General features: G+C 37.5%; 1 protein-coding gene across 1 annotated transcript in view; it reads right to left on the reverse strand.

The window, feature by feature from the left end:
• Positions 1-5,281: 5,281 nt before the first annotated feature.
• Positions 5,282-26,837, reverse strand: part of LOC140164549 (LIM/homeobox protein Lhx5-like) — a 52,840-nt gene continuing 31,284 nt past the window's right edge. Inside the window, exons 4-5 of the mRNA XM_072187854.1 lie at positions 24,166-24,340; positions 5,282-9,399 (exon numbers count right to left, since the gene is read on the reverse strand). Of these exons, the coding sequence (XP_072043955.1) occupies positions 9,050-9,399; positions 24,166-24,340 (525 nt within the window). The 3' untranslated portion in view covers positions 5,282-9,049. The remainder of the gene's footprint in view (positions 9,400-24,165; positions 24,341-26,837) is intronic.

Consider the following 26,837-nt stretch of genomic DNA (forward strand, 5'->3'; position numbering starts at 1 on the left):
AAACCAACATCAAACCAAATCAAGCTACACTTACTCAAGTTTCATAAATTCAGTTCTTGCAGTACCGCAAATAAACTAGAGCAAAATTTTAAATTATCAAGATGAAGTCATCACTGTTGAAAGTTGCGTTTGCAAACAATTTGATGAATAAATGTGTAAAGCAGCAGGCCATGGCACCGTAAGTATAAAATTATTATTAGTTTCAACAGTTTAGAAGTAAGTAGGTATACCTTCATGGACTGTTAATCTAAACGTGCTACGACTAATAGCTAACTTCTCAAATATACTCAAGTTAAGCACAGATACAATAATAGACATAATAATAGGCTATGTCACAATAAATTCATTAAAAGACATTATTTATGTTTGAATTTTGTATTTTCATTTTCAGGTGTAATTCCACGAACAACAATCACGCACCATGCGCCACGGCCGACATTGCCGCTATAAACGAGAAGAACCATGAAGGTCTTAAGCTGCTAGCCGACTTAAATGAACATCTCATAAGTCGAGTTGAAGATGAGTTCGTCCGCAACCATCTCATTCAAAGAAATGTGGCAATATATGGCTTGATCAACAAAATCGAAAAGAAACTAGTAGAAGCCGAAGAATTCAACAGAGTTGTTGAAGCTCATGTGGCATGTTGGACAGAGTATGAGGTACGTTTCATAGGCTTATATAATGATAACTTATATTATGCAGAGTAGTGTCATTTTACACAATTTGGACTTTTTCATACCAGATTAAAGAAACATTAAAGACCAAGATATAATATGTAGTTAAGATGAAAAAAATATATGATGTAGACAAAACCTCTGAGATACAAGCTACCGAATGGGCTCGATGTTTATAATCGCAAGACCCGAATCCGCATTATTATATTTTTGAGCAAAGTAAAACCTTGATGCAAAAGTAATAATTTAGTCCTATATAGTGAGGGTGATCTAAAGGAAAAGATCGCCCAAATTATATCTCAAAAGGCCTCAAAATTATCTCAAAATTGACACACAGAAGATTATTTCAACTCAAATAATCCTGGAATAGGCCCTTATTTAGAATTTGAAAACAAAATTATAGCAAAATAGTATTTTTACACAAAATTTTAGAATATCATTAGGGACCATTCACAAGCATTTGTTAGGGGAGGGGCCTGATGCAAACAATTTCATCGCGAAATTTTTTTCGCCCCCTCCTTTTCAGATCTCAAAAATTTCAGCCCCACCTTTTTTTTTTGACATAAAAATTATGGGTCAACCCCATAGAAAAGCATATAAAATCACTTGTCAATTTCATTTGCATTATGTCTAATTATTGCTCATTTCTTATTTTATTATCAATTCATTCAGGTAAAGCTGAAACGAAAGAACACGTTTCGGAGGATGTTGAGATTCTGTTCACAAAGTTTCCGTTCCAAGTCATCACCACTGTGTGTATCACAATCAGCAAAGCAAGACATTATGAAACTTTGGAGAAACCCATATGCTGATTGGCAAATCTTCGTTAGTAGCAGTTTGATTGCCAATATTCAGAAGAATTTGATGGTTATTTGAAGGATTAGAACTATGCATATGGAAAGATGACTGAAGTCGGGAGTGTAGCTCACATAGCGCTAATGTAGACTGACTGAGCTGAGACAGAGCAAGCCGGGGTACAAATCACCGAACTCTGTTTTTGGTCGTTAAATTATCTGGTCAATTCAATGGGGAAACTAAAATCGCAGCTCAATTTCGTATTTGAATAAATAAACACATCACAGATTTAAGAAATTAATATATTAAAGTCAGTCAAAAAGTATCTCTATGGTGGTCTCAGGATTGTTTCTTCAACAAAATATAATTATGTTTAGTCAAGAACCAACCGAATAACCCAAACTATATAGGACTTCGAGTCAGTGGCGTAGCATCATCGGGGCACGAGGTGCTATCTTCAGTGGACGCTATCTTCAGTAGATAGCATTTATAAATAGATTGATCCCCGTTATTGTAATGGTCAAATGCTATCTTCAGTAGATAGCATGAATTAAATGATCCCCGTTCAAATATAGAATGGTCAAATGCTATCTTCAGTAGATAGCATGAATTGTATGATCCCCAAATATAGAATGTTCACATGCTATCTACTGGTCCCCGTTCAAATAACAGAATGGTCAAATGCTATCTTCAGTAGATAGCATGAATTAAATGATCCTCGTTCAAATATAGAATGGTCAAATGCTATCTTCAGCAGATAGCATGAATTTCTTGATTCGCATTCAATAGAATGGTTAATGCTATCTTCAGTAGACAGCATGAACATGAATTAAATTAATGATCCCCGTTCAAACATAGAATGGTCAAATGCTATCTTCAGTAGACAGCAGGAATTGTATGATCCCCGTTCAAACATAGAATGGTCAATTGCTATCTTCAGTAGACAGCAGGAATTGTATGATCCCCGTTCAAACATAGAATGGTCAATTGCTATCTTCAGTAGACAGCATGAATTGATTGATCCCCGTTCAAACATAGAATGGTCAATTGCTATCTTCAGTAGACAGCAGGAATTGTATGATCCCCGTTCAAACATAGAATGGTCAATTGCTATCTTCAGTAGACAGCAGGAATTGTATGATCCCCGTTCAAACATAGAATGGTCAATTGCTATCTTCAGTAGACAGCATGAATTGATTGATCCCCGTTCAAACATAGAATGGTTAATTGCTATCTTCAGTAGACAGCATGAATTGATTGATCCCCGTTCAAACATAGAATGGTCAATTGCTATCTTCAGTAGACAGCAGGAATTGTATGATCCCCGTTCAAACATAGAATGGTTAATTGCTATCTTCAGTAGATAGCAGGAATTGAATGATCCCCGTTCAAACATAGAATGGTCAATTGCTATCTTCAGTAGATAGCAGGAATTGATTGATCTCCGTTCAAACATAGAATGGTCAATTGCTATCTTCAGTAGACAGCATGAATTGATTGATCCCCGTTCAAACATAGAATGGTCAATTGCTATCTTCAGTAGACAGCAGGAATTGTATGATCCCCGTTCAAACATAGAATGGTCAATTGCTATCTTCAGTAGATAGCAGGAATTGATTGATCCCCGTTCAAACATAGAATGGTGTCAAATACTATCTTCAGTAGATAGCAGGAATTGATTGATCCACGTTCAATAGAACTGTCAAATATTTGGGGATCGTACAATTCATGCTATCTGATGAAGATAGCATTGACCGTTGAACGTGGATCAATAAATTCCTGCTATCTACTGAAGATAGCATTTGACAACTATATATTTGAACGGGGATCATTCAGTACATGCTATCTACTGAAGATAGCATTTGACCATTCTATATTTGAACATTCTATATTTGGGAATCATACAATTCCTGCTATCTACTGAAGATAGCATTTTAACATTCTATATTCGGGGATCATACAGTTTATGCTATCTACTGAAGATAGCATTTGACAGTTTTATTGAACGTGGATCAACCAATTCCTGCTATATACCGAAGATTAATGTTCAAATGCTAACTTCAGTAGATAGCATGAATTTCTGGATCTATAAGTTCAAATGTATACCGATATACAGCATCGGTATACCGATATACAACATCGGTATACCAATATACAACATCGGAATACCGATATACAACATCGGTATACCGATATGCAACATCTGTATAGAATGGTCAAATGATATCTTCAGTAGATAGCATAAATTGATTGGTCCACGTTCAAATGGTCAAATGCTATACCCGTTCACATTATGTTATCTTCAGTAGATAGCATAAATTGCTTGATCCCCGTACAATAGAATGGTCAAATGCTATCTCCAGTAGATAGCAGGAATTGATTGATCCCCGTTTAAATATAGAATGGTCAAATGCTATCTTCAGTAGACAGCATGAATTGTATGATCCCCGTTCAAACATAGAATGGTCAATTGCTATCTTCAGTAGATAGCAGGAATTGATTGATCCCCGTTTAAATATAGAATGGTCAAATGCTATCTTCAGTAGACAGCATGAATTGTATGATCCCCGTTCAAACATAGAATGGTCAATTGCTATCTTCAGTAGATAGCAGGAATTGATTGATCCCTTTCAAATATAGAATGGTCAAATGCTATCTTCAGTAGACAGCATGAATTGAATGATCCCCGTTCAAATATAGAATGGTCAATTGCTATCTTCAGTATGCAGTAGATAGCATGAATTTCTTGATTCACGTTCAATCGAATGGTCAAATGCTATCTTCAGTAAATAACATGAACTGAATGATTTGTCTTTCAACTATAGAATGGTCAAATGATATCTTCAGTGAGATAGCAGGAAGTGATTGATCCCTTTCAAATATAGAATGGTCAAATGCTATCTTCAGTAGATAGCATAAATTGATTAATCCACGTTCAGTAGTAGATAGCACAAATTGAATGATTTGTCGGAAAGTAGTTAAATCATCCAACACCTCGGGACCAGTAGTTTTGACTACTTCCCCTCAAAACATGTTGTATTTGTATATTGATTGATCCACGTTCAATAGAATGGTCAAATGCTATCTTCAGTAGACAGCATTAATAAATTCATTGATCATGCTATCTTCAGTAGATAACATAAACTGAATGATTTGTCTTTCAACTATAGAATGGTCAAATGATATCTGCAGTGTGATAGCAGGAATTGATTGATCCCTTTCAAATATAGAATGGTCAAATGCTATCTTCAGTATGCAGTAGATAGCATGAATTTCTTGATTCGCGTTCAATAGAATGGTCAAATGCTATCTTCATTATAGATAACATGAACTGAGTGATCCCCGTTCAACTATAGAATGGTCAATTGCTATCTTCAGTAGACAGGATGAATTGATTGATCCCCGTTCAAATAAATGGTCAAATGCTATCTTCAGTAGATAGCATGAATTGAATGATCCCCGTCCAAGTATAGAATGGTTAAATGCTATCTTCAGTAGATAGCATAAATTGATTAATCCACGTTCAGTAGTAGATAGCACAAATTGAATGATTTGTCGGAAAGTAGGTAAATCATCCAACACCTCGGGACCAGTAATTTTGACTACTTCCCCTCAAAACATGTTGTATTTGTATATTGATTGATCCACGTTCAATAGAATGGTCAAATGCTATCTTCAGTAGACAGCATTAATAAATTTATTGATCATGCTATCTTCAGTAGATAGCAATTATTTGCCACGAGAGCAATTCTTTTTATAAAATACGATAAAAACAATAGGTAAAAATGAAACAAAGTAACGACATCAGATAGTTCAATTTCCACATAAATAATGATTCCTTTATTTGCACCAATTGTCACAAATATACAATAGTAAATCTTCATCAATCAACAATATGTCATCATAATAATTTTCATCTGTGAAAAATATTCACAGAAAATAGTACACAAATTATCTTCACTACGATTAAGAACTAGACACTAACACGATTTTATAATACTTCTTTTCATGATGTTTGTTTATAAAAATGTATGTATACTGTGTTTTGCTTTTTATAGACACTACAATTACTATACTGTTTGATGTGCTACGCAATATTTTCTATTACGTCTATATCGGCCTACTATAATGTGCACATAGCAAAAAATATTTTAAACAACTCGGGTTGTTTAAGTACCTGTAAACAACCTAACAAGTTGTTTAAACATGTCATGTAAACAACCCGAGTTGTTAAAATTAATTTTTAAACAGCTGTTTAAAATATTTTTTGCAGTGACGTCAGCTCTAATATTCTGTATAAACAGTTGACGAATTAATTCACGGATCTTAAAGAGGAAGCCCCATCAGAGTAGTTCTTCTGGGGTGAACCAAACCTGCCTGGTTATCAAATTAATCAGTGACAAGGTTATCTCTGAATTTGACAGGTGCTAATTGATGTTTTAATGTTATTGCATCAATTAGCACCTGACAAATTCAGAGATAACCTTGTCACTGGTTAATTTGATAACCATGCAGGTTTGGTTCACCTCAGAAGAACTGCTCTGGCGGGGCGTCCTCTTTAAGATGTATTGGACTACAGTGATATGCGTAAAATAATGGTAGAAAATGTGGTTTTAAACAGGACCAAAAATCTTTGCGTAAAAAAACTTGTTTTTAACATTAATAAAAAGCAGTCTGCTTCGACTGTTCGTTTTAATTTATAAAACAGTGTAAAAGTCGCTTGCATTTTTTATTTTCAAATCGTACAAATTTAAAAACAATAATGCTGTCATTGATTTGTTTGTTGACACAGTGTGTTCATAATTATGTACAATTACAATGTACGTACATGATTCTGATACAGTTTTACGGTCGGACATTTCGAGGGCTGAGAACCAGAAAGCTGTAACTCACAAAGGAGTGAGTTAAGGCTTTCTGGACTCTCAACCCTCGATTTGTGTCAGTCAGTAAAACATTATAACATAAAATAGCTCCTTTTATGAAACCCGGTTTAAATTGATAAAAAAGTGAAATTTTAAAATTGCAATGATTGGTTAGCCAAGTAAAGATTTACTTGAGGAGATCACCCAACAGGTTCTAGCAATTGACTTTTATGACATTTATATTTTCTCTCAATAAATTAACAATCTATGGTTACTTGGTTAGGGTATCATTTTGATATTTTTGGTACATTAATTTGCCTTATTTTGGCGAATAGTATAATTATGAATAGAGATAGTAGGTAGCTTTTGAAAATGAGCAATCACAAGCCAGTTCTTTTTTAGAACTCCCGATCATTAATGGTACAACAATGTGCCGGGTCCTTTAATTTAATATTGCGACATAATACTTGTATTTTACTGGCCTTATAATTATCATGAAGTTATGAGCTCATGACCGACACTTTCAATAAAATATGAATCTATTCTACAAAATGATTTGTTTTTGATTGTATAAACTCAATGTCGGAGATATTTTCAACAACCTCATAGGCCTACTTGGATCATAAACTATAGGGCCAATTTTTATTTAAAATCTTAATCACACACCCTACTTTTTGATGAACTTTTTTTATTTAAGAAAATGCTCTGTCACGGTTTACGAAAAAATAAGAGGGCTTCTGGCGAGAGCGCAGTGAAGTTGGAAAAAGCCAAAAATACAGGGCGCCATAATATCTGGATGAAAGCGCGAAAAAATATGATAGTACATGCGAACCCCCCAAATGGGAGTGAGTATGTAATTAAAACCCCAATTAGCCTTTTCGAGATATGGCGGACACAATATGATGGCGCTGCACGAAGTGGGTTAAGTCTTTTGAATTTGCCGGGTTTTACCCAGATTGAAGACTGCCCTCCTTTTGTGTACGCCATACTTCGAAAAGGCTAATTGAAAGCTGCCATTGCTGATAATATCCCCGGATAATATCTCGGACATGCTGTAGAAGTTCGAATACCTTGTATTTTGCATTAAGTTAACTGTGGTTCAAAAGTACATACAATTTTGGACAACTTGGACACCCCTGGACGACACCAACGTATCCAATGTATATAGACACTTCACAGTAGGTTGTTTCATAAAAAATATTTAAAAAACAATAAAACTGGTTTTCAGTGAAACATTTTGGAAGGTACAAACGTTTAGGGTGTACTTAGGATTGTGTTTGGTGGGAATATTTGTAGATTAGGTTTTCCTGCATCGTATCTTTAACAAAGACGTCTGATAGGCCTATAGAAAAGAAAATAATATTATGGGAAGGAATTATTGCAAAGATCACGACTTTAATTTGTTAATAATTACCAATATTTTGGGTGGTAACTCTAGATTTTAGATTTTAAAAATCCCATATTCCGAATATAGTCATACGATTGAATTATTTTCATAATTTCCTTTTCAAAACAATATACTTTCATATAGTTACCTAAGATACAGTGAAAATAAAGTCGAAACAATTTTCCTCCCCACACCATGCGTGCACCCGTAATTCATTATGATTGTTGTTATTAATCATAACAACTCAAAACATTTCACTGTGAAAACAAAGTTCTAATACAAAAGTCCACTTGATTTTAAATTCTTTCATTGATAAGCATAGTATTTTTATCCAATAAAAAAATAATAAAACCAGTAGAATAATGTTATAAAGCATAGAACATCACCAGAGCTTTAAGAGTTTGTGATGATCACAAAAAGTGTCGTTATCTACCAAATTGCAGCAAAATAAATCAAGTTACTTCTAATGCGTAAAAATGCATCCCTTTATACCCTGTCTCTGACGGTTTGAAGTGAATGTCGCCATCTTTCGACGATTATCAGATATAAAGTTTTTGACGCTCGACTGCTGATAAAAAGAAACAACTCTTTCGGGCTATATACTCTACAGTAATGTAAAATGTGGCATTGCCACTGACAATTTTAAAAACCAAATAAAACAACTTTGGCTATTTTCAGTAAATTATGGCAAACAATTCTACAACTTACAATAAATAACTATATGACAAGTTACTGTTTTTGCACAACAAAATAATCGGTGGAAACTCTTCCAAATAGCAAGTGAAGAAATCTGACATAATACTAAATACTTGTCGATGAAATATCAACATAAATGCAGGTTTTATGATGTTACAATGTTCATTTATACCAATCATTTACTTGGTATCTATAATCATCCATAATGTCACTATAGTGATTAAATAAATAATCACTAAAAACAATCCACATTTCACGATCTGGACAACTCAACTCCCGGACTCAACTGCAGCACACAGCACTCTAATTGCGGAATCCTTTTCTGGTCTGGTACCGTATTTCGATGTATTTCGATGGAAAAGACTTCTGGCTCAAATCAGCTCAAACAGCAGGCTGACTTTATCCAAAAAGCTCCAAATGACTTCAGAAACGTGTATTCAGTTCAGACCGCTCCAGTTATATGTCAGCCTTGTTCAAATGCGAAGTTAGCACAACTCAAAAGTCACAATAAACAACATAAAAAGCCGTTTTTGTGTGACGATAATATAATAATAGTGACCACCATGTTACAATATATGAAACAAGTTCACGTTTTGTCCTCACAAAATATACACACACAATTTATATCAACGATGTCACCACACACCCTCCGCTACTTCGTGTGTAAGAGTTCTACCGAATCCATTATGTGGTCCACCCGGTGTGTGCGCTCTAGACGGAATAAATCTGTCACTTGGACGAAAATCACCCGACATGGGAACGGGTTCGGGACTCGGTGTCATGTCTTTGTGAGGAAGGAACTGGGCACCTTCCGGGGGTAGTCCGCCTAAATGATGTGGAATAGGTGGTTCAAGACTTGTTAATGGTCCACCAGCTTGTGATACTGGAGTAAGATAACCGAGTTCTCCTTGCATCTCCGGTGGGGGTTGTCCGCCGGGAAAGAAATCGTAATACCCGTGTGGTCCATAGTAGTCTGGATGGCCATCTGAAATGAACAAAAGAAGACAGATAGAAATAGATTAAATTATGATGAAAATTCATAACAATATTCCTGAAAATTCAATACAAGGTTATTATTAGTATAACTGAAGATGATAATGCAAATTTATATACATGATGTACTAAGTTGCATTTCACCCACGTTTATTGGAAAAGGTATGAAAAAGAGCACCTGATAGAACTCTCAACCCTCAAAGAAATCACGAAACACTAGGATCCACAACATGCTCATCTATCAGGGCACAGTTCTTTAGTTAACCCCAATACATTTGTACATTCATTGAATGACCTGTGACAATTTGGGTACCTAAACTCATACCGTAAACGTTCGCCTAATGGCGCTATAGAGCCCATGGAAATGAGAGAGCGCCATCCCTGTAAAAGCCGATTATTATCACTGATCATTAAGGGTACGTGTAGTTAAAGGGTGAAACATATCGACACACACAATTATGAACAAGATCGAACAAACTTGTTCATGATAATGCGGTAATCATTCACCTGATACGTTGTGGCCCAGTGAGCAGAGCATTAGACTATAGTGCGAGGATAAAGAGAACTTGTAGAGAAGATTGATGGTTCGAATCTCATGCAGTAATATCTGACAGATTATGATGTCTGTCAATGTTTTTTTTTCTGATTTGAGGAAATTTTATTCTCTATTTTCTTGATTTTATCTTTAACATTGTTTATAAAATTTTATTATTTTATCTTGTATGTGTCTTTTTTCATGATTCTTTGTTTTTATCGTTTCATTTTAGAGTAACTCAATCCATTCAATCAAATGTTGTAATGAACCTATTTGATTGTATAGGCATTTGTTATGTGTGTGAGACGAACTGTCCCGTGCGATATGTCTTTCAATTCGCGCGAGTGTCCTTGCCTATGCATCAGTGGTCATAAGAGGTATATCATTTTATTCGAAGGGGGTCCCAAATATACGGGGGTCATAAAGTCTTGGAAAGAATAATAGGAGGGGGTCAGAAAATGTTTTATGACCAAAATGTAGGGAGTCACACGATGACCCCAGAAAGTGTGTTATTTTATTCACAAAGACTGATTTCAATACAATTTTGGGGTTTGGGTTCATAAAATTTTATTGACGCAGACTTTTTATAGATTTGGGACCCCCCTTCCGAAAAAAAAAATGATAGCCCTCTAAGAGGATTCAAAAGATAACCTGTGCCCCATAATCCCTAGCTATATTTGTTTGAAACTGTTCCACGTAGGATGTATCATAATAGGCTCAGTCCTCAAATGATATAAATAAAATTTGAATGAGTGAACGAACAAAATCATACAACGACCAACTGAATAGAGGCTGTGCATATGACGTATCATCCCGTAAATATGGCGGACTACTCAAATGCATTCAACAAAAGCATGATTGCATCTACCGCGACAGTTCGTCTCACACACATAACAAATTGCACCACGATCAAATAGGTTGATGACAACATTTGATTGAATGGACTGCACTGCGCCATGATTACGGGGAAGAAACCGGTTCAAATCCTTTGTTTGGAGCCAATCGATAAACGCAAGGCCTCTATAGCTATCATTGAATACTGGTTAGGATTCCACAACACAATGAGAACATGTTATAAGGCGCTTTGGAAGGCACACAATACCCCAATGGCGTTCCATATTATGTGCACTCAACAACTATTCAGTATCGAAGCCCGGTATCGAAGTTACGTAATGTTACTATGTCAACGGGATCACGCGCTTAAGTAATGAACCACGATCGAAACAATCAGTACACAAAAAGGCATACCAAAATAGCGTGATCGTAATGATCGCCATACAAACAGTGCTTAGTTACGATACCATCACGGAGTTACGTAACTACTTCGTGGTCTGATAGTTATATGATCAATGGCCTGATCTACTTGGGTTCGATCCTTTTAAGAAAAGAAAAAATAACTGATCATTTATAATGCATAAATGAATAAAGTAATGTAGTTACACAATTTGAAACATTGAAGCCGTTCTATTTTTCAAAGGTCATTTAACTGTTAAATGTAGTGGAATATATCACGCATTGATAGGTAGCAGGTGGAGCAAATTTTGTCAGCGGTTTTTGTTGCCGTTTGTTCGCAGTGCATATTTATCTAAAAAAATAAGAAAATTAAAATTAAATTTTAAAAAAATCACAATATTCGTTCGTAAAATGGGGACAAAATCCCAAAATCTTGACCCTTCTTCACATAAAAGTGGGGGCAGAAATCAAGATTCGAACAAGTACCATTCACCATTCAAGGCGCACCCTCTACCGACTGAGCTAACGGGTCAGACAATAGAAGGATGAAATTTTGAACTGAAGAATATTAAAAAAATATGAAGAAATTACAATGTTTTAAAAAGATTTGCCAAAATGAGTTTTACAAATTAAGTCCAATGGCACTTTGAGAAAGAATACCTGAAGAAACCCCAAGACATTTGCTGCTCTAGCAACTAACCTAGTGACCTAAAGTATTGGGTCATGTCACGATATTTTTTCTGAGGCATTATGTCCAGGTTGCTCAATTTAACATACACGTATCCTTAATGCTGTTGAGATTTTACAAGGATGGCGCTCTCACATTTCTAAGAATCCAAAAGCGCCATTAGGCGAACGTTTACGGTACTCTGCAACTTGAGGTCCAATTTTGTACTACCACTGTTTAATTGAGGTTATTGAACTATGCCATTGGGATGAGGCCATTGTGGTCCATAGTGAAAGGTTCTCATACAGCAGACGATTCTTAAATGGTTGCTTTATGATGGTGCCATTTGGCAGCCAAAAAGAAGACCCGTTTGGATCTTTTTGGTGGCCTGCGACTTGAAACATTATTGGTTTTTAAAATCAACAGAGTGTGTTTATTTTTAAAGCTATATGTTGCTAAAATTCTTCAAAGAAACTTTGTATCTCGATGTGTGATAACTTGATGCATCTTCCGCGACCTCTTCTTTTGACCCCAGATTGCGTAACCCGCATGATACAGGACTGTGAACCACATCATGCATGGTCAGTGCTCTTCAAGGATGTATCTACTACCCAACACAACACAGCCGTTATATCTCCGTGTTTCGTTTTTACAAACGAGTCAGCCGACATGTGGTTTCTTGTGAAAATCTTCTGCTCGAACTCTTCACGGTTCATCTGCAAAATTTATCTCAAATTTCTCGTTGGTCGTAGCTTTATAGCCCCGTTGAGTATCCATCCAAACCGGACTCTTCTTCTTGTACATGCATGTTAGCAAACACTGACAGTTCATTGAACCAGTGACGATTCTAAAATATTCAGAGCAATTTCTTAGGTTTCATTGGAAAATGCCAAACCGGAAGGTTTGTAAGGTGGCGTTGACATTTTGATCACGTTGATAGGTTGTTTGGCCAAGTTTTCCGTATTTTTCCTCAAAATCCGCAGTTTGAAAATGCTTATCAAGTTTGCTACGGTGCGCGGTTAGCGTCACCCTACATTTCCTAATCTTGGATGTCACTAACGGGATATCTCGTTAAAGTTCAATGAGCAAATTCTCACTTCAAACAAAATACATCAAACAAAATACAATGGGCACAGAGAGATTCGACCAAAAACGCTATTGAATATTACAGGAGAAACTATGGATCATTTAAGCGGTTTTGGCATCAAGTTCCCTGCGGCCGGCTTCACCGTGGCCGGCCGAAGAGATTTTTGTCGCGGTGAGACATTGTAGGGTGGTCTCATTCGTGTACCTATAACATTGCTGGAATGCCTTGGGTGACACCAGGCTTTTGGTATCAAGACTTGAAAGTTTACTTCAAGCGTGTGACAAATTGTTGGAAAAGATCCCACAAAACTTTAAACAAGAAATGAGATTTGCAACGTATACTCTTGATGTGTGCGAGGAGGGCTTCTCACTACGTCAAGATTGTTCAAGTCCCACTTCTGACAACTAAAATGCTGTGTTTCACTTGTACGTATATCTTTGCAATTCAAAGTGGTCATTTAGTCATTAGAGTCAACATACATTGCATTTATGAGTAAACCAATGGCGAGTTATAAGTGTGTCTGTTTGTTAACGCGAGTTATAAATAATTCAGTCCTGCATTTTTCACAAAACGTGGCTTTGACACACAACTCAACAGCAACATGGCACAAAAAGACACACAAAATGGAGTCAAACGTCTCAGTATCAAATAATATCATTATTAATATTATTATTAATATAATTTGTCCCTTTCTTTGCTATTCCTATGATAAAATCTTGTTTATAAAAAATAGCAGTATAAGACAGGGTTTCCCTTAATGAATTCAAAGTTCCAGATACAAACTCGCCTCCCTTTAACTCCTTTAATTCTTAATATATTCAACTACACCTCTGAATTGCATAAATCCACCACCAAACCGGTATATGTGATAGAAATTTATCTGTATCATTTTGACGTGAGATCATTTATAAAAACACATCATTTATCGTGGAAATCGGCGACATCAGGAGATCTCTAATAATTCCTCACCCTGCTATTATGGGGTTACTTATAATATCTTATAGCGGTAACTCAAGCTAGCAGCCTTTCGATATTCGCGATAAGGCATGCCACAGCAGTATATAAATACAGCAAACGCGACGGAGCGTTACGACGAAACCGATGAAAAATGATGCAGACGCGAAAGTGATACACGCCAAGATCAAGTTTTGTTAGCGATAAACGCGTGAAGCTGCATAATTTGCCCGACTAGGGAAAGAATAAACTATGAGTCTTGTCTCATCTAGCTATAGCCAGCTCTCTACACGGGTCCTTTAAGAGCAGAGTGTTCTGTCGTTATGGTCTGTCTGTCTATCCCCGTATGTTTATACCCAACTAAATCGTTAGGCACGTTCTGTATGCTTAATGTGTCACGGTGCAGATACTTCACCAGATGTGTCGTCATTTTTCATCCGAGCTCACGACACGGACAGTGAGATGCGGCCTGATATATTAGCCTATATACCTTTTACACTTAAGGTACACTGTCGGTTTTTAAGGGATATAAATCAGAAACCGTTACCATGAAAGTGATCATGTGTATGAATCTATGACGATCCATGATATCTCCTTAATCATACAGTAAATGTCGAATTTGCCGTAATTGTTCGTGCTCTATCCACCGCCCAACCCTAATATCATTCATATTTGGGACGTTTCAACAAAACCTAAATAAGACGTGGTTATGTTAATCGTAAGTTATGTTGATCATCATCCGGGATCCGGGACCATATGTATTTAGGTTTCCAACCATTGTGTCATTTGGGGTCACAAACTCATTTACAAGTTAGTAGTCTGAATTTTAATCAAGAAACTTGTGTCGTGTTCCGAAAAGATAGGGAACCTCTGGTCTATACGGATACGGCGGAATTCCACTAAATTAAAGACACTACCAATTCTATATATTTCACTTTTTAGTCGATATTTGTATGGAACATAATGCATGATGCAAATCAAATAGATGAATAATTAATAAACCTAATATGTAGCGTCCTCTAGCAAAATAGACACCATGCGAAACGTCTTATGCCATGTGCCGTCTAACATCCCGACTTCTAAATTAAAGTCAGTTCTGGCCCCCATGTTGGCATAAACAATAATATTAATACCCCATACCCCAACCCAAGTTCATGTCCATGAAGCCATACCTCTGACATTCGTATAGAGCAAAAAGAGGGACAAAACTGAAAAGATGACATCATCGAAGGTGGGGATCCATTGGTGTGGAGGGATGGCGAAGATGGCACAGCCTTAGGGAGAATCTAACACGATGTGCTCATCCCATGATAGACGAGTGGATAAATAATGGAGTACCGTAGACATCGGCAGTATTCTATAATGTCTTAAAGGTTCGTATTAGCCATGTGCCCGTTACATTATGATGAGAAAGAAACCGGGGAAAGAACCTACTCACACTAGGATCCACAACATGCTCATCTATCAGGGCACAGTTCTTTAACACCAATACATTTGTATATTCATTGAATGACCTTTGAAGATTTGGGTACAAAAACTCATACCCTGCAACTTGAGGTCAAATTTTGCACCATGATTGTTTAATTGAGGTTATTGACAGATGCCATTGGGATGAGGCTATTGTGGATCATAGTGCTATTCAAGGATGAGCAGATGGATGGATGGACCTGAAGATGAATTCACACTCAGTCGCCGAGGAAAAAGTCGATTGATTTTTGACCCTGGTTTTACTAATGAGGAAGAGCGTTTTTTGCTGCTTTTTAGACTGATCAGTCGAAAATCAGTTGCTCATAGACGTTAGTGTAAACTCAGCTTCATAATCATGATAATCATATTAATCAGTTTTGAGGTAGTGATGTCTTTCAAAGTTTTTAATACGGGTAACAACATTTTTGTTGCCGTACGGTATGTTGAATTTGAAATCGGTATACTGATGATAAGCTAATACTGATGTGAACTGCAGTCATTTTAGACGCACATGTTCTTGATGCACATACACACTTTTAAGAAACGATGCAAGTGACAAATAAAGTTGCACCTTCTTTGGTTACATCAAATGGTTCCCAATGAGCCTCCTCCTAGTAACATCAGTAAAGAGGAAAGAGCTGCCCTACGTGAACTTAAAGAGGACAAGGACATAACGATCTTACCCGCTGATAAAGGGCGTGCAACGGTGATTTTGAATAAGACCGATTATCAAGATAAAGCAAACGATCTTCTCAATGACACTAATACTTATAAGCCGCTTAAGCGTGACCCAACATCGATGTATCGCAATCAGCTTATTGAAGTTCTTCAATCACTTCGTGATGAGGGTGTTATTAATGTAATCACTTATCGTCAATTATACCCCACTTCATCGGACACTCCAAAGTTCTACGGACTACCTAAAGTGCATAAGGACGCGTGCCCTCTCAGACCCATTGTGTCAAGTTGTGGATCTATTACCTACAATACTGCCAAATTTATTTCTAAGATACTTGCACCATTAGTTGGCAGTACACCCAGACATCTCAAGAACAGTGAGGACTTGGTAACCAAATTATCTGCTATCAAACTCGCGGACAATGAAAGTCTGGTCTCGTATGATGTGAGCGCTTTATTTACCAGCGTTCCTGTGGATGAAAGTTTGGACATTATCCATAAGCGTCTCACCAACGATGATACACTTTCCACCAGAACCACCTTGAGTCCCAAGCAGGTTATTGATCTCCTGAGAGTCTGTCTGAAGACCACATACTTCACCCACAATGGAACCTTCTATACCCAAATAGAGGGCGCCGCTATGGGCTCCCCCGTGAGTCCCATTGTCGCGGACTTGTTCATGGAGGACTTCGAGGACAAAGCGCTCTCCTCCTTCCATTCCCCACCACGGTTCTGGGGACGCTACGTCGACGACACCATGATAGTCCTCAAAACGTGTGACATTGACAACTTCACTATCCATCTCAACTCTGTGCATCCCGCAATTAAGTTTACGGTTGAGCGAGAGGACAATCAGTGTATAGCTATGTTAGATGCTCTTATCCGAAGGATTTGGACGGATCACTCTCATTCAGCGTGTACAGAAAAGCTACTCACACTGATCAGTACTTAAATTTCAATAGCCATCAACCTCTCGAGCACAAACTGGGTGTTATAAGAACACTTAAACACCGTGCCAATGTCATCTCTTCTGACCATGAGAGTCTGGAACAAGAACTTCACCATGTTCAACAAGCATTGTCTGTTTGTGGCTACACTAAATGGGCCTGGAACTTAACTGGCAGTAATAAGATCACTCCTAAGCCTCTTGCTCAACGTGATACGCCCACGGTGGGTCACATAAGCCTGCCTTACATCCAAGGGGTTACGGAAGCCCTCAGCAGGAAGATCAGGAAAGCAGGGGTAACGGTTCATGTCCGACCTATTAACACTATCCGCAATATGCTTGTCAGTCCTAAAGACAAAGTTAGCAAATCCGACCGTACATGTGTTGTCTACGACATTCAATGTGAAGATTGTGACTCTCGGTATATTGGAGAGACAGAAAGACCCCTTTGCAAACGGTTGAAAGAACATAATCGCGAGAGCTCACCGGTTGGGTCCCACATGAAAACTCATAGTCATCAATTCAAGCCTGAAGAAGTGGACATCTTAAATACAGACTCTAGATGGTTCCAGCGGGGGGTGAAAGAATCCATATACATTGCTGCTCACAACCCGGATCTCAATAAGGACAGAGGCCGCCACCACCTACCAGCCGTCTACCAACCTGTCATCCTGTCATGTGACTCTGACGTCATATCTAAGTCACATGACCAAAATCCCGCTCCAGTCAACCACTCTTGAAAAAGTCTCGTCGGATGACGGACGAAAATTTGAGTAAGTCAAATTTTTTCTTAAGTTGTGTGACCAGTTTAAACTTACCTCAAAACGGTTCCCAATGATTTCATATTAAATAAACCAAATAGCATACAATTTCCTGGATATAAGTGCCTGGTATCTTGTTTCAAATAATATACAACATGGACAGCAACATGTACTTTGGAAATGATATTTTTATAGCCAAACACAAAGTCGTTCGCTTTGTTGTAAGTTCCGTAATTTCTCATCGAATGGATACGGTCATTGCCACGAAACAAACTCTACAAGTATATCTGTCGTCAGTGAGCGGACCCGCTTTGTCGGCGGCACGACGAGAGGAGCAGCCCGGTCGGGCATGCTACTATGCGGGGTTAGTTAGCTTGTCTACTCCGGGGAGAGGGGGCAGATAGCCTGACTTGAGGGTCGGCCCCACTGGGATTTGAACCCGTGTCAGAACATCGGAGAGATTATCATGGTAGCGAGTGATTGACCGAGATTCGTGCTTGTTGACTGCTCGATATATGAAGACAAAAAGTGGTTGTCTACGACAGTAGTTTCCAAATTGTGCATATGTAGGTCTCTATCAACTTGTCTTTGTCTAACTACATGGTAATTTTATGCAATTTAGTGTTTTTGCAACACGCGACTTACGACTTCTAGGCATCATCGTCCGACAAGTCACAATATTATCGTAAACGACTGACCGCGTGCATGGTCATCGTCAACGATGATATGGTTTGAAACACTATATATCTTGGTAGTGAACAACACTGACAAACGAGTAAATGCACTCCCAATATTTCTGGCTTACACCAACATCATCATGATCATGAAGCAAGCAAGCAAGCAAGCATAACTACTCTTTTTGGTCATTTTGGTTTGAATTTGATGACACAAAATAGCAAGCAAGCAAGCAAGCAAGCAAGCAAGCAAGCAAGCAAGCAAGCAAGCAAGCAAGCAAGCAAACAAGCAAACAAACAGAACTACTCTATTTGACCATTTTGGTTTGAATATGAAGACCTGAAGAGACCCTCTATACGGCCAGTCATCCTCAGATTCTAACCTAGAAGTTAAACCACCAGGTTTTGACAAATCCCTCAAGTTATGCAACCTGTTCTGTCGCTACTATTTATATAAAACCTCCTGCATTTGTGGCACTGAAAAGCTGTAATTTATCTTCTACTTAGCATTGACATTTTGAGAAAAGCACACAAAAAAGAAGTGTAAAAGGTCTAGTTATACTCCGAGCAATTCGGAGGATTTTAATTTCTGCTATATCATGTATAGCTATGTAATGTCAACCTTGAGCCATTTACTTTCCTAAGGTGTAAAATATCATAGACATGCGCTACAGGTTTCGCTATTCGATAGGACAATATAGTGCAGTGCAGTGGTAAGATGCTATATTCGATTTATCGTATAATTACATGTCCACAAGAACAACTGAACCAATACTAAGCATATTGGTACTCATATAAAAGCATTTTCCAGTGTCATCATGAAACTAGAAAAACTTTTCCGTAATTTTTGTAAAATTATTTGGAAAATTATTTGGGACTCGCTCAATGTAGCCATCCTTTTAACATCTCCGGGAGAGAGTTAAGATTGTGAAAAAAAAGCTTACAGGTGACAGGAAATAAACATGATGGATGAGGCTACATTCAGCAAAAACTCTATGACCGCGACTCGCATGCTTGCATGGATTGTTACGATTTTATAGCTAGAATTGCCATTTTTTCTCTCTTTTTCGTCTTCTTTTCAGATGTACTCATTCCCAGGAGCAACGAAATGTCTTCTGTGCTAAAAAAGAGAGATTTCAACCTTGTCTTGAGAAAGAGAAGAAGGAAAAAAAATCGGCATTCAAGTTTCTTCAGGTTTTTCCTTTTACTAACTTGCCCAAGTTATTTATGCGTGATTGCCGGTGCATGTCCATTTGGACCGGGTTGAATGAGCCGAATTTGGCCGGGAGCAAAGTCCACATGGACTGCCGTGTCGATCATCGGAATATTCATGACGGAACGACTGGGTGCTACTGTGACAACTCGGCCTCATCTCGACTCGGCTACATGTAGCAGCTGCTCATTGTGTACGCTGCATTGACTGCCTGCACTTGTTCCATCAAAAATCACGAAAGCAATCTATTTTTGTCCACATCTAAAAGAATCTCTTTTACTGGTGATTTCAAAGACTCATGTCTATTTGTCATTTTGTGTTTACACTGTAACATTTATTTGGGTAAATTACGCGAAAATTAGCCATGGCTTATATGTTTTCATACCCTTTATTATTTGCATACACTTTCATGTTGATGAACATTCGAGCAAAATTGCCAAATTAGAATTCGTGTTTAAACTGATCATCCCAGTCATTAGCAGCATTACCGACAACCTACTATTCATTCAGCATGGTTTCAGTAACTTATCGTGAAGCCGATTCAAGCATATAGCCCACAATAAGTATAATGAATATATAACGTGGATTTTACAAATTTGCCGACGCTATTTAAATATTTACTATGATAATCGCCATTTTGTTTTAAAAAACTTAAAAGGCTCCGTTACTATTTATAGAAATGGATATTTATATCTACACGCTAAATCCGAACAGTGAGCATAAACTCTATTTTCATTGCTTTTGGTCTTATTATATATACACCGGAAGTCAAAGGCCTGATGGGAAATGCACGTATGTTGGCACAGTTCAACCGTGCAGACGATGAATGGTTTAGAATTTCAGATTTTGAATTCAAATGTTGATTCATCATTACTATTGATGTTTTGTATATTTTTCGCGACGACTAGGACTACAACAATGATATTGACAGGAGCATATCTTGAAATATTAAGCTATAAATAACTATATCCACATCTCTCTCTAGCCGTTCCATAAACAGATTCATAAATTCTGTTTTGTTATAGTTAAGGACGATTATTTTTACGAATGAAACAGCGACACTAAAAATAGACAAGACAATGGCTGTTTATGTAAGCATTTATGGCACTGCACCTCGTTGATCCATGACCCCGCTAGCTTTCTCTCTGCGCTACTAGACCCATGATATAGTTTAATATATACCTTTATATTATATCCACCATGTAGTATATCACGTTACTCAATTTCTAAACCAACACAACGCATCCCGGTGATACTTTACAAAATTTAAACGTTTCTAACTCACCGACATGGTAAACAAAATATGAACGCGGGATGTTAGGATCTCGGAGCAGGTAGGCTTAGTTTCTCATCGCCCGTACCCCCCTGAGAGTGTGCGTCGTCACCGTAGCACTTCGTTACCTCCGAGCAGAGAGATGATCTGAATTACAAGTGATTTAGTCTCGACCCACAAAGGCACAGTTTACACACACTGTCATTGACATAGGTGATAAGATATAATAAGATGCCTACGGGTGATGCTTTGAATCACTATAAATGTCCTCTTTAACATACAGAGCAGAGTAGTCAAGCATACAAAATGATTTTAATAATTGATAGCAAAGATTTTTCGCGTTATCATAATGCGTTGAACATGCTGAATATGAATATTCCAAATCGGTAAATCTTACATACGAATAAACAATTAACGATATGTTCTAATTTCGGTTCTTTTTATTTTAAATTACGTATGAGTGATCAAACATTTTATGGTGATTTGAATTTTAAGTGGAGCACTATTTGGCTCATTTATTGTAGCATTTACACACATAGACATTAACCTGTTATAGCCTGCTATCTACCGTAGATAGCATTAACACATACGTATACGTATGTGTTAATGCTATCTACGGTAGATAGCAGGCTATAGCAGGTTAATGTATGTCTGTGTCGTGTGCAACTGTATTATAGCGATGACGTTAAGTTCTGCAGTGCTTTAAAAGCTAAAACAACTCATCTCTGCGGTGAAGACTCGAACTTGTGATTCCTTTACCAGAAAATACTAAGGCATGTTTGTCCTAGACCAAGTGTGTGTTTTTTTTACTGATGAAGCTATGTGCATAAAATGTGTTCATCTGGATTTAACTCTATCCAAATTATCTAAATTAACATGAATTTTAAAGCCTTCTGGAAATCATTTTTATTATTTGCTGTCTTCTGAAGATAGCAATAATGTTTATCATGGTAATTAGCATGACATTGTATATTGATTAATACAAACACACTAAACGCAAAATGGATGTGCATAAAATGTGCTCATCTAGATTTAACTCTATCCAAATTATCTAAATTAACATGAATTATTTTAAAGCCTTCTTGAAATCATTCTAATTATTTGCTGTCTTCTGAAGATAGCAATAATGTTTATCATGGTAATTAGCATGTATATTGATTAATACAAATATACTAAACGTTAAACGGATTTTTCATTAAGAGGTGATGTAAAACGAATATAGGCCTACCCTACAATACTATACAGCTATACATGCAATGAAAAAGTTCCATGTTCAGTACAGAGTTCGTTGTGTTATGCCTTTTATACTGAGCATATTAAGCTAAACACTAATGCTCTCTGACAGGTTTACTAACCATTAATGATTCAGAAACTTTCATTCTCAATATTTTCATTCACATAGTTGTTTTCGTTCACCATGTTTTTCCTCGTGTGTTGTGGTACATTGAATGGCAGCAATACTCGGTGCTACACAGTTAAGTTTAACAACAGTTCATTCATTTTTAATGCAAAGCTAATACATTATCCCTCGCTTTATACCACTACATATTTCAAAGTCATTCATGTAGCAAATAATTGCTATTTTATTCTATTTATTTATATTTCATTCCGCTTCACCACAAATGATTTTTTTTTCATTCTAAAACTCAAAATATAAAATCCTTACAAAAAAAAAGTTCGGTAGATAAACGTGAAAATGGGTACACAATAATAGGATCCGAGGTCGCATTAAACACATTTATCACGCTTATGGAAACAATTCGGGGTTTCACCATGATAATTTTAAATCAAAACAAAAACATTCAGATTTAGATTGGCACGTGGGCTTTATTATATATCCTTAATAAGATATTCACGATGGTTTAAACACTATACCACATGGGATCATTCAGTTTACCCTGAGGACTGAATCTAAAGCGATATAACGACCTCCCCTATTCTTTAAAGAAAATGATGATCATTAAGAGAATGCCGCCATTTTGAAAAAAAAAAGTTGCGTTGTTTAAACTTTGTATTGTGCACTAGATACAAAATATAATTGTCAATGTCATTCTCCTCCGGCATGTTTTTTTAACATAGCTATTCTGATATTTGTTGAATTATACCCTTTAGCGAAACTGGGAGGAAATAGTCGGGTATATTTAGGATGGCTATTAGTATGAAATAAGCTGCAGGGTTTTGTTAAATATGTTGGCTTTTCTCATATTTCTATCGCTTGGTTTTGGTGGTTCAATTTGAGTTTAATCGAGCCACACGAGGAGGTGTTGTCGGACAAGCTTTTCGGGGCAGATATGGTGTAGCCATTTCATAATCAACTTTGGTGGAATGACGACGACGTTGGTCGATTGAGCTGTTTAAAGTCAACAAATTTGTGTTGGTAATTTCCGTAACGAGTTCCTGATTAACTTGTTGAGGTCGGCGTGTGCCTTTTGTTTTTACCCAGGGGTTTTCATCAAAGGGTGCACTGGTTTTGACAGCAGTATACATGATGATATCATGTCCAGAAGCACTGAGGTTAATACAGTGGGGTGCAAAGTCAAAATGACTCGGGATATACTTATAACTCACAAGTCAAGTGTATTTCACGCGAGCTACCGTGTCAGTGGAAATGAAAAAAAAACAATCTGTGTAGTACCCCCCCCCAATATATTCGTAAAATAATTTCTGACAAAAACACGATTTTCAACAAGACCATTATTAAAGGGCAGAAAGGGAACGCAGTGCAGTGAAATATAATTCGAGTTGGCCAAACAAAGTTGCACTACGACACTGAAATTGCGCAAAATTTACTTCACTACAAGATCACTTTCCCCATTATTTGTAAACACCAAGTTCAAAATTCGCGATCAAAACGTCAGATTAAGTGTTTGCTGTCGATCAAATGTCTCTCACGGATCCTTGTCTGAGTAAAGGCCTGAAGCATTTCGGAGGATGTGAAACCTTTTAAACATAATACTTTTTAATGATTTTACATTGATGACATCACACGGATAATGATGACATCCTTCGTCATTTCGTCTAATTATGACAAACTTTTGTATTTTCATGACGACGCTGTAAAACATCAGGCAAGAAAAAGAAACCCGATGTGTTGTTTTTTTGTCCTTTACTACTGTTGTTTACTTTCTTTCACCTTCCCCCACATTTACGTATGCACATGATTACTAATTTCTCTTTGAATTGGTACAAAAGACTTCCGCATTATATATAATTTTAATTAGCGTATATCATATTAATTAGTGTATCATTTTAATTAGCGCAGAAACCTACCGTGATCATAGTTGAATGGTGGACTGCCCATCATATCTGGACTATTCTCTATGTCATACGGCCCCCTCATTGGGCGCATGCGCCGTGGATTGCGGAAGAAATGATGGCGACGAGCCCCTAATGCACTAAGTTGCTTCATTCTCCTTTCTTTCGATCTCCTATTTTGAAACCAGACCTGTAAGTAGAGAGAATAAAATACAAAACACATGTAAATATATGAGATTCCTCTTCCTCCTCCTCCCTCCGATCATCATCTTCATCCTCATCAGCCACTGAACAAAGTTAATAATTAGTGGGTTTTTAGTGGGTTCGCCGTCGGAAAAGTTTAGAACTGTCAAGCTTTCGCTACGAGTAGCTCTGGCTTCTTCAGGACAAAGCCAAGAATGAGACATGTAGGCCGCCCCTTGTCTACTGATGGCTCTGAAAAGAGCAGTTCACTGAACACTGCCCCTTATCAACAGAGAACAATCAGATCTCGCCTATCTGCTACACTTGAAGGGTGGCTCTGAAAAGAGCCGTAGTCACTGAAGACTGCCCCTTGTCTACAGAAAACAAGCAGACCTCACCTATCTGCTAAATTTAAAGGTTTGGTGGCTCTGAAACGAGCCGTTCACTAAAGACTGCCCCTTGTCAACAGAAAAAAGCCTATATAGCCTATATATCCCACAATTTGAACAAAGTTAACAAGTCGCCATGTCAACTAATATGATTCCCCTCTTTAACCAGTGTTAACATTAGGAAGGGGAGAGGTTTGAGCATCGTCACTCATCTACACTAAGGGAAAAAAGATGTATAAGTGAAACCTCAGAGGTTCTTGAGCTGCCCTGTATGTATAGAAGTTACAATGGTTGTGCAAAGAACTGATCAAGATTCTGGAAAGGCTATAGAAAGAACCAAATTGGACCTGAAACGGTTCTGGAAGAGTCAGAAAGGGGACAGACTCGGAACTCTTGTATTCCATCCATTAGGACATCAGAAGATCAGGATCAGCACTTGTATAAAACCCGTTCTTTGACACTTTTGGGAAGGGGAAAGGGTGACAGCTGCGTCATCCAAAGCTGGACGTACGCGAAGAGAAAATAAGCATTGAGTGGTATCACGCACATGGTTTATTTTCATGCACACGATAAAGATTTGCTATCAACTTGAGCGTTTGTTTGGAATATTGACACCAGCATAATACCGCCTTGATAGGCACACGGTGCTCCTGATAAAAATCAAGATCAGGAATCAAACCGCTCCTTATGTTTATTATAACATCTCTGTTTCACTACCGGTCTATGGGATGATTTTTTTTTTCTTTTTTAGGAGGCAGAGGACGCGTGCGTGGGTTGCGGTACGTTGGCGCGAGTTTAATCTCAAAATACCTTCAAAATATTATGTTCAACCTAAAGGTCTGATCAGTTTCCCCGCATTTGTGAGGTCTATTACTTTCAAACTCCTGCTCATGCGCATAAGACATAACCTTCTTATCAAAGCTTTAAAAAAAACACGGTGGTCCAAATAATTCTTTTTTTGCACTAAATGATTGAAAAGTACATGTATATAACTGCATGATATATGGTAATATTTTCACAATTAAACATAACAAATAAACAATTTTCGAAAGTTGCAACAAGATCTTTATTTTCTTTTGTTGATTTTCTGTTATTAATGGTCTGGATTTTGACCCTAAAAAGAGCTACCAGAAAACTAAAATGATGACAGATTAAGTGTCAAACTAGCAATAGCATTCACGGCCAAATTCTGACCTCACAGTTGATCGGTCGATCGGTCAATTCAGGGCAATTTTGTATCAAAGAGAATAAAAAGTGAAAGTACAACATAACAAAGCCAAACTTAACTTATTTATTTATATTTTTTTACAACCGACCACAGTTAACTGTTAAAACATCTGGCGAAGATACATGAATCTGCGTCCAGGGAGTTACAGTTGCCTCTAGAGGGCGTAAGGGAAAGTCTGGGCATGAGCCCCGGGGGTGTGCTGCAGTCCATGTTGCCTGCAGGGTGGTAGCAATGATGACTGATGGTTCGGATACATCAAAGATTGTTAGTATTTGGATGTTGGGACAACGCACCTTGCGTGATGAACTTGCAATGTCACGTCCGAAGTTGCACTTGAATTGAATTGGGAAGTATAAATCCCCTGAAATGGTTAGCCTTACGGGACACAAAAATGGCAAAGTTCAGCTGAAGTTTCATAGGGGAAATAACGAAAGGCACAATGTCTCTGCTGAACACGGGGACCGAACCTAGCTGAACAGTACATTAGATATTTAAAATTGATCCTTTGGAAAATATACTATACCAAATCAAGATCATGCTTCTGCAGAATCGCTTCTATGGTAACTTAGTGGATGTTAGGGAGTTGTCTCATGCACGAGGCTGATTGATGTAAGAAGACACACACGCACGTCACACACAAACTATACCTCAACAGTGAACCCCATCCAGCCCAACCCATACACACAAACACCCACACCCACATACACATCCAAAGCCCAGTCTCCATCTCATTCAAAAAAATTTAATATTAATATAAGGTCAGTTGCACTTCTTCTGATATAGCTAAATGCCCATTCATGCAAGTGTTATTCTCATTGTCAAAAAGTTGACATTCTGGTATTTCAATAGTTCCCTCGACACCCATCTTCGCGAGTTGAGAAATGCAG

This window comes from Amphiura filiformis, chromosome 11, assembly GCF_039555335.1.
Source record: "Amphiura filiformis chromosome 11, Afil_fr2py, whole genome shotgun sequence".
Taxonomy (NCBI): domain Eukaryota; kingdom Metazoa; phylum Echinodermata; class Ophiuroidea; order Amphilepidida; family Amphiuridae; genus Amphiura; species Amphiura filiformis.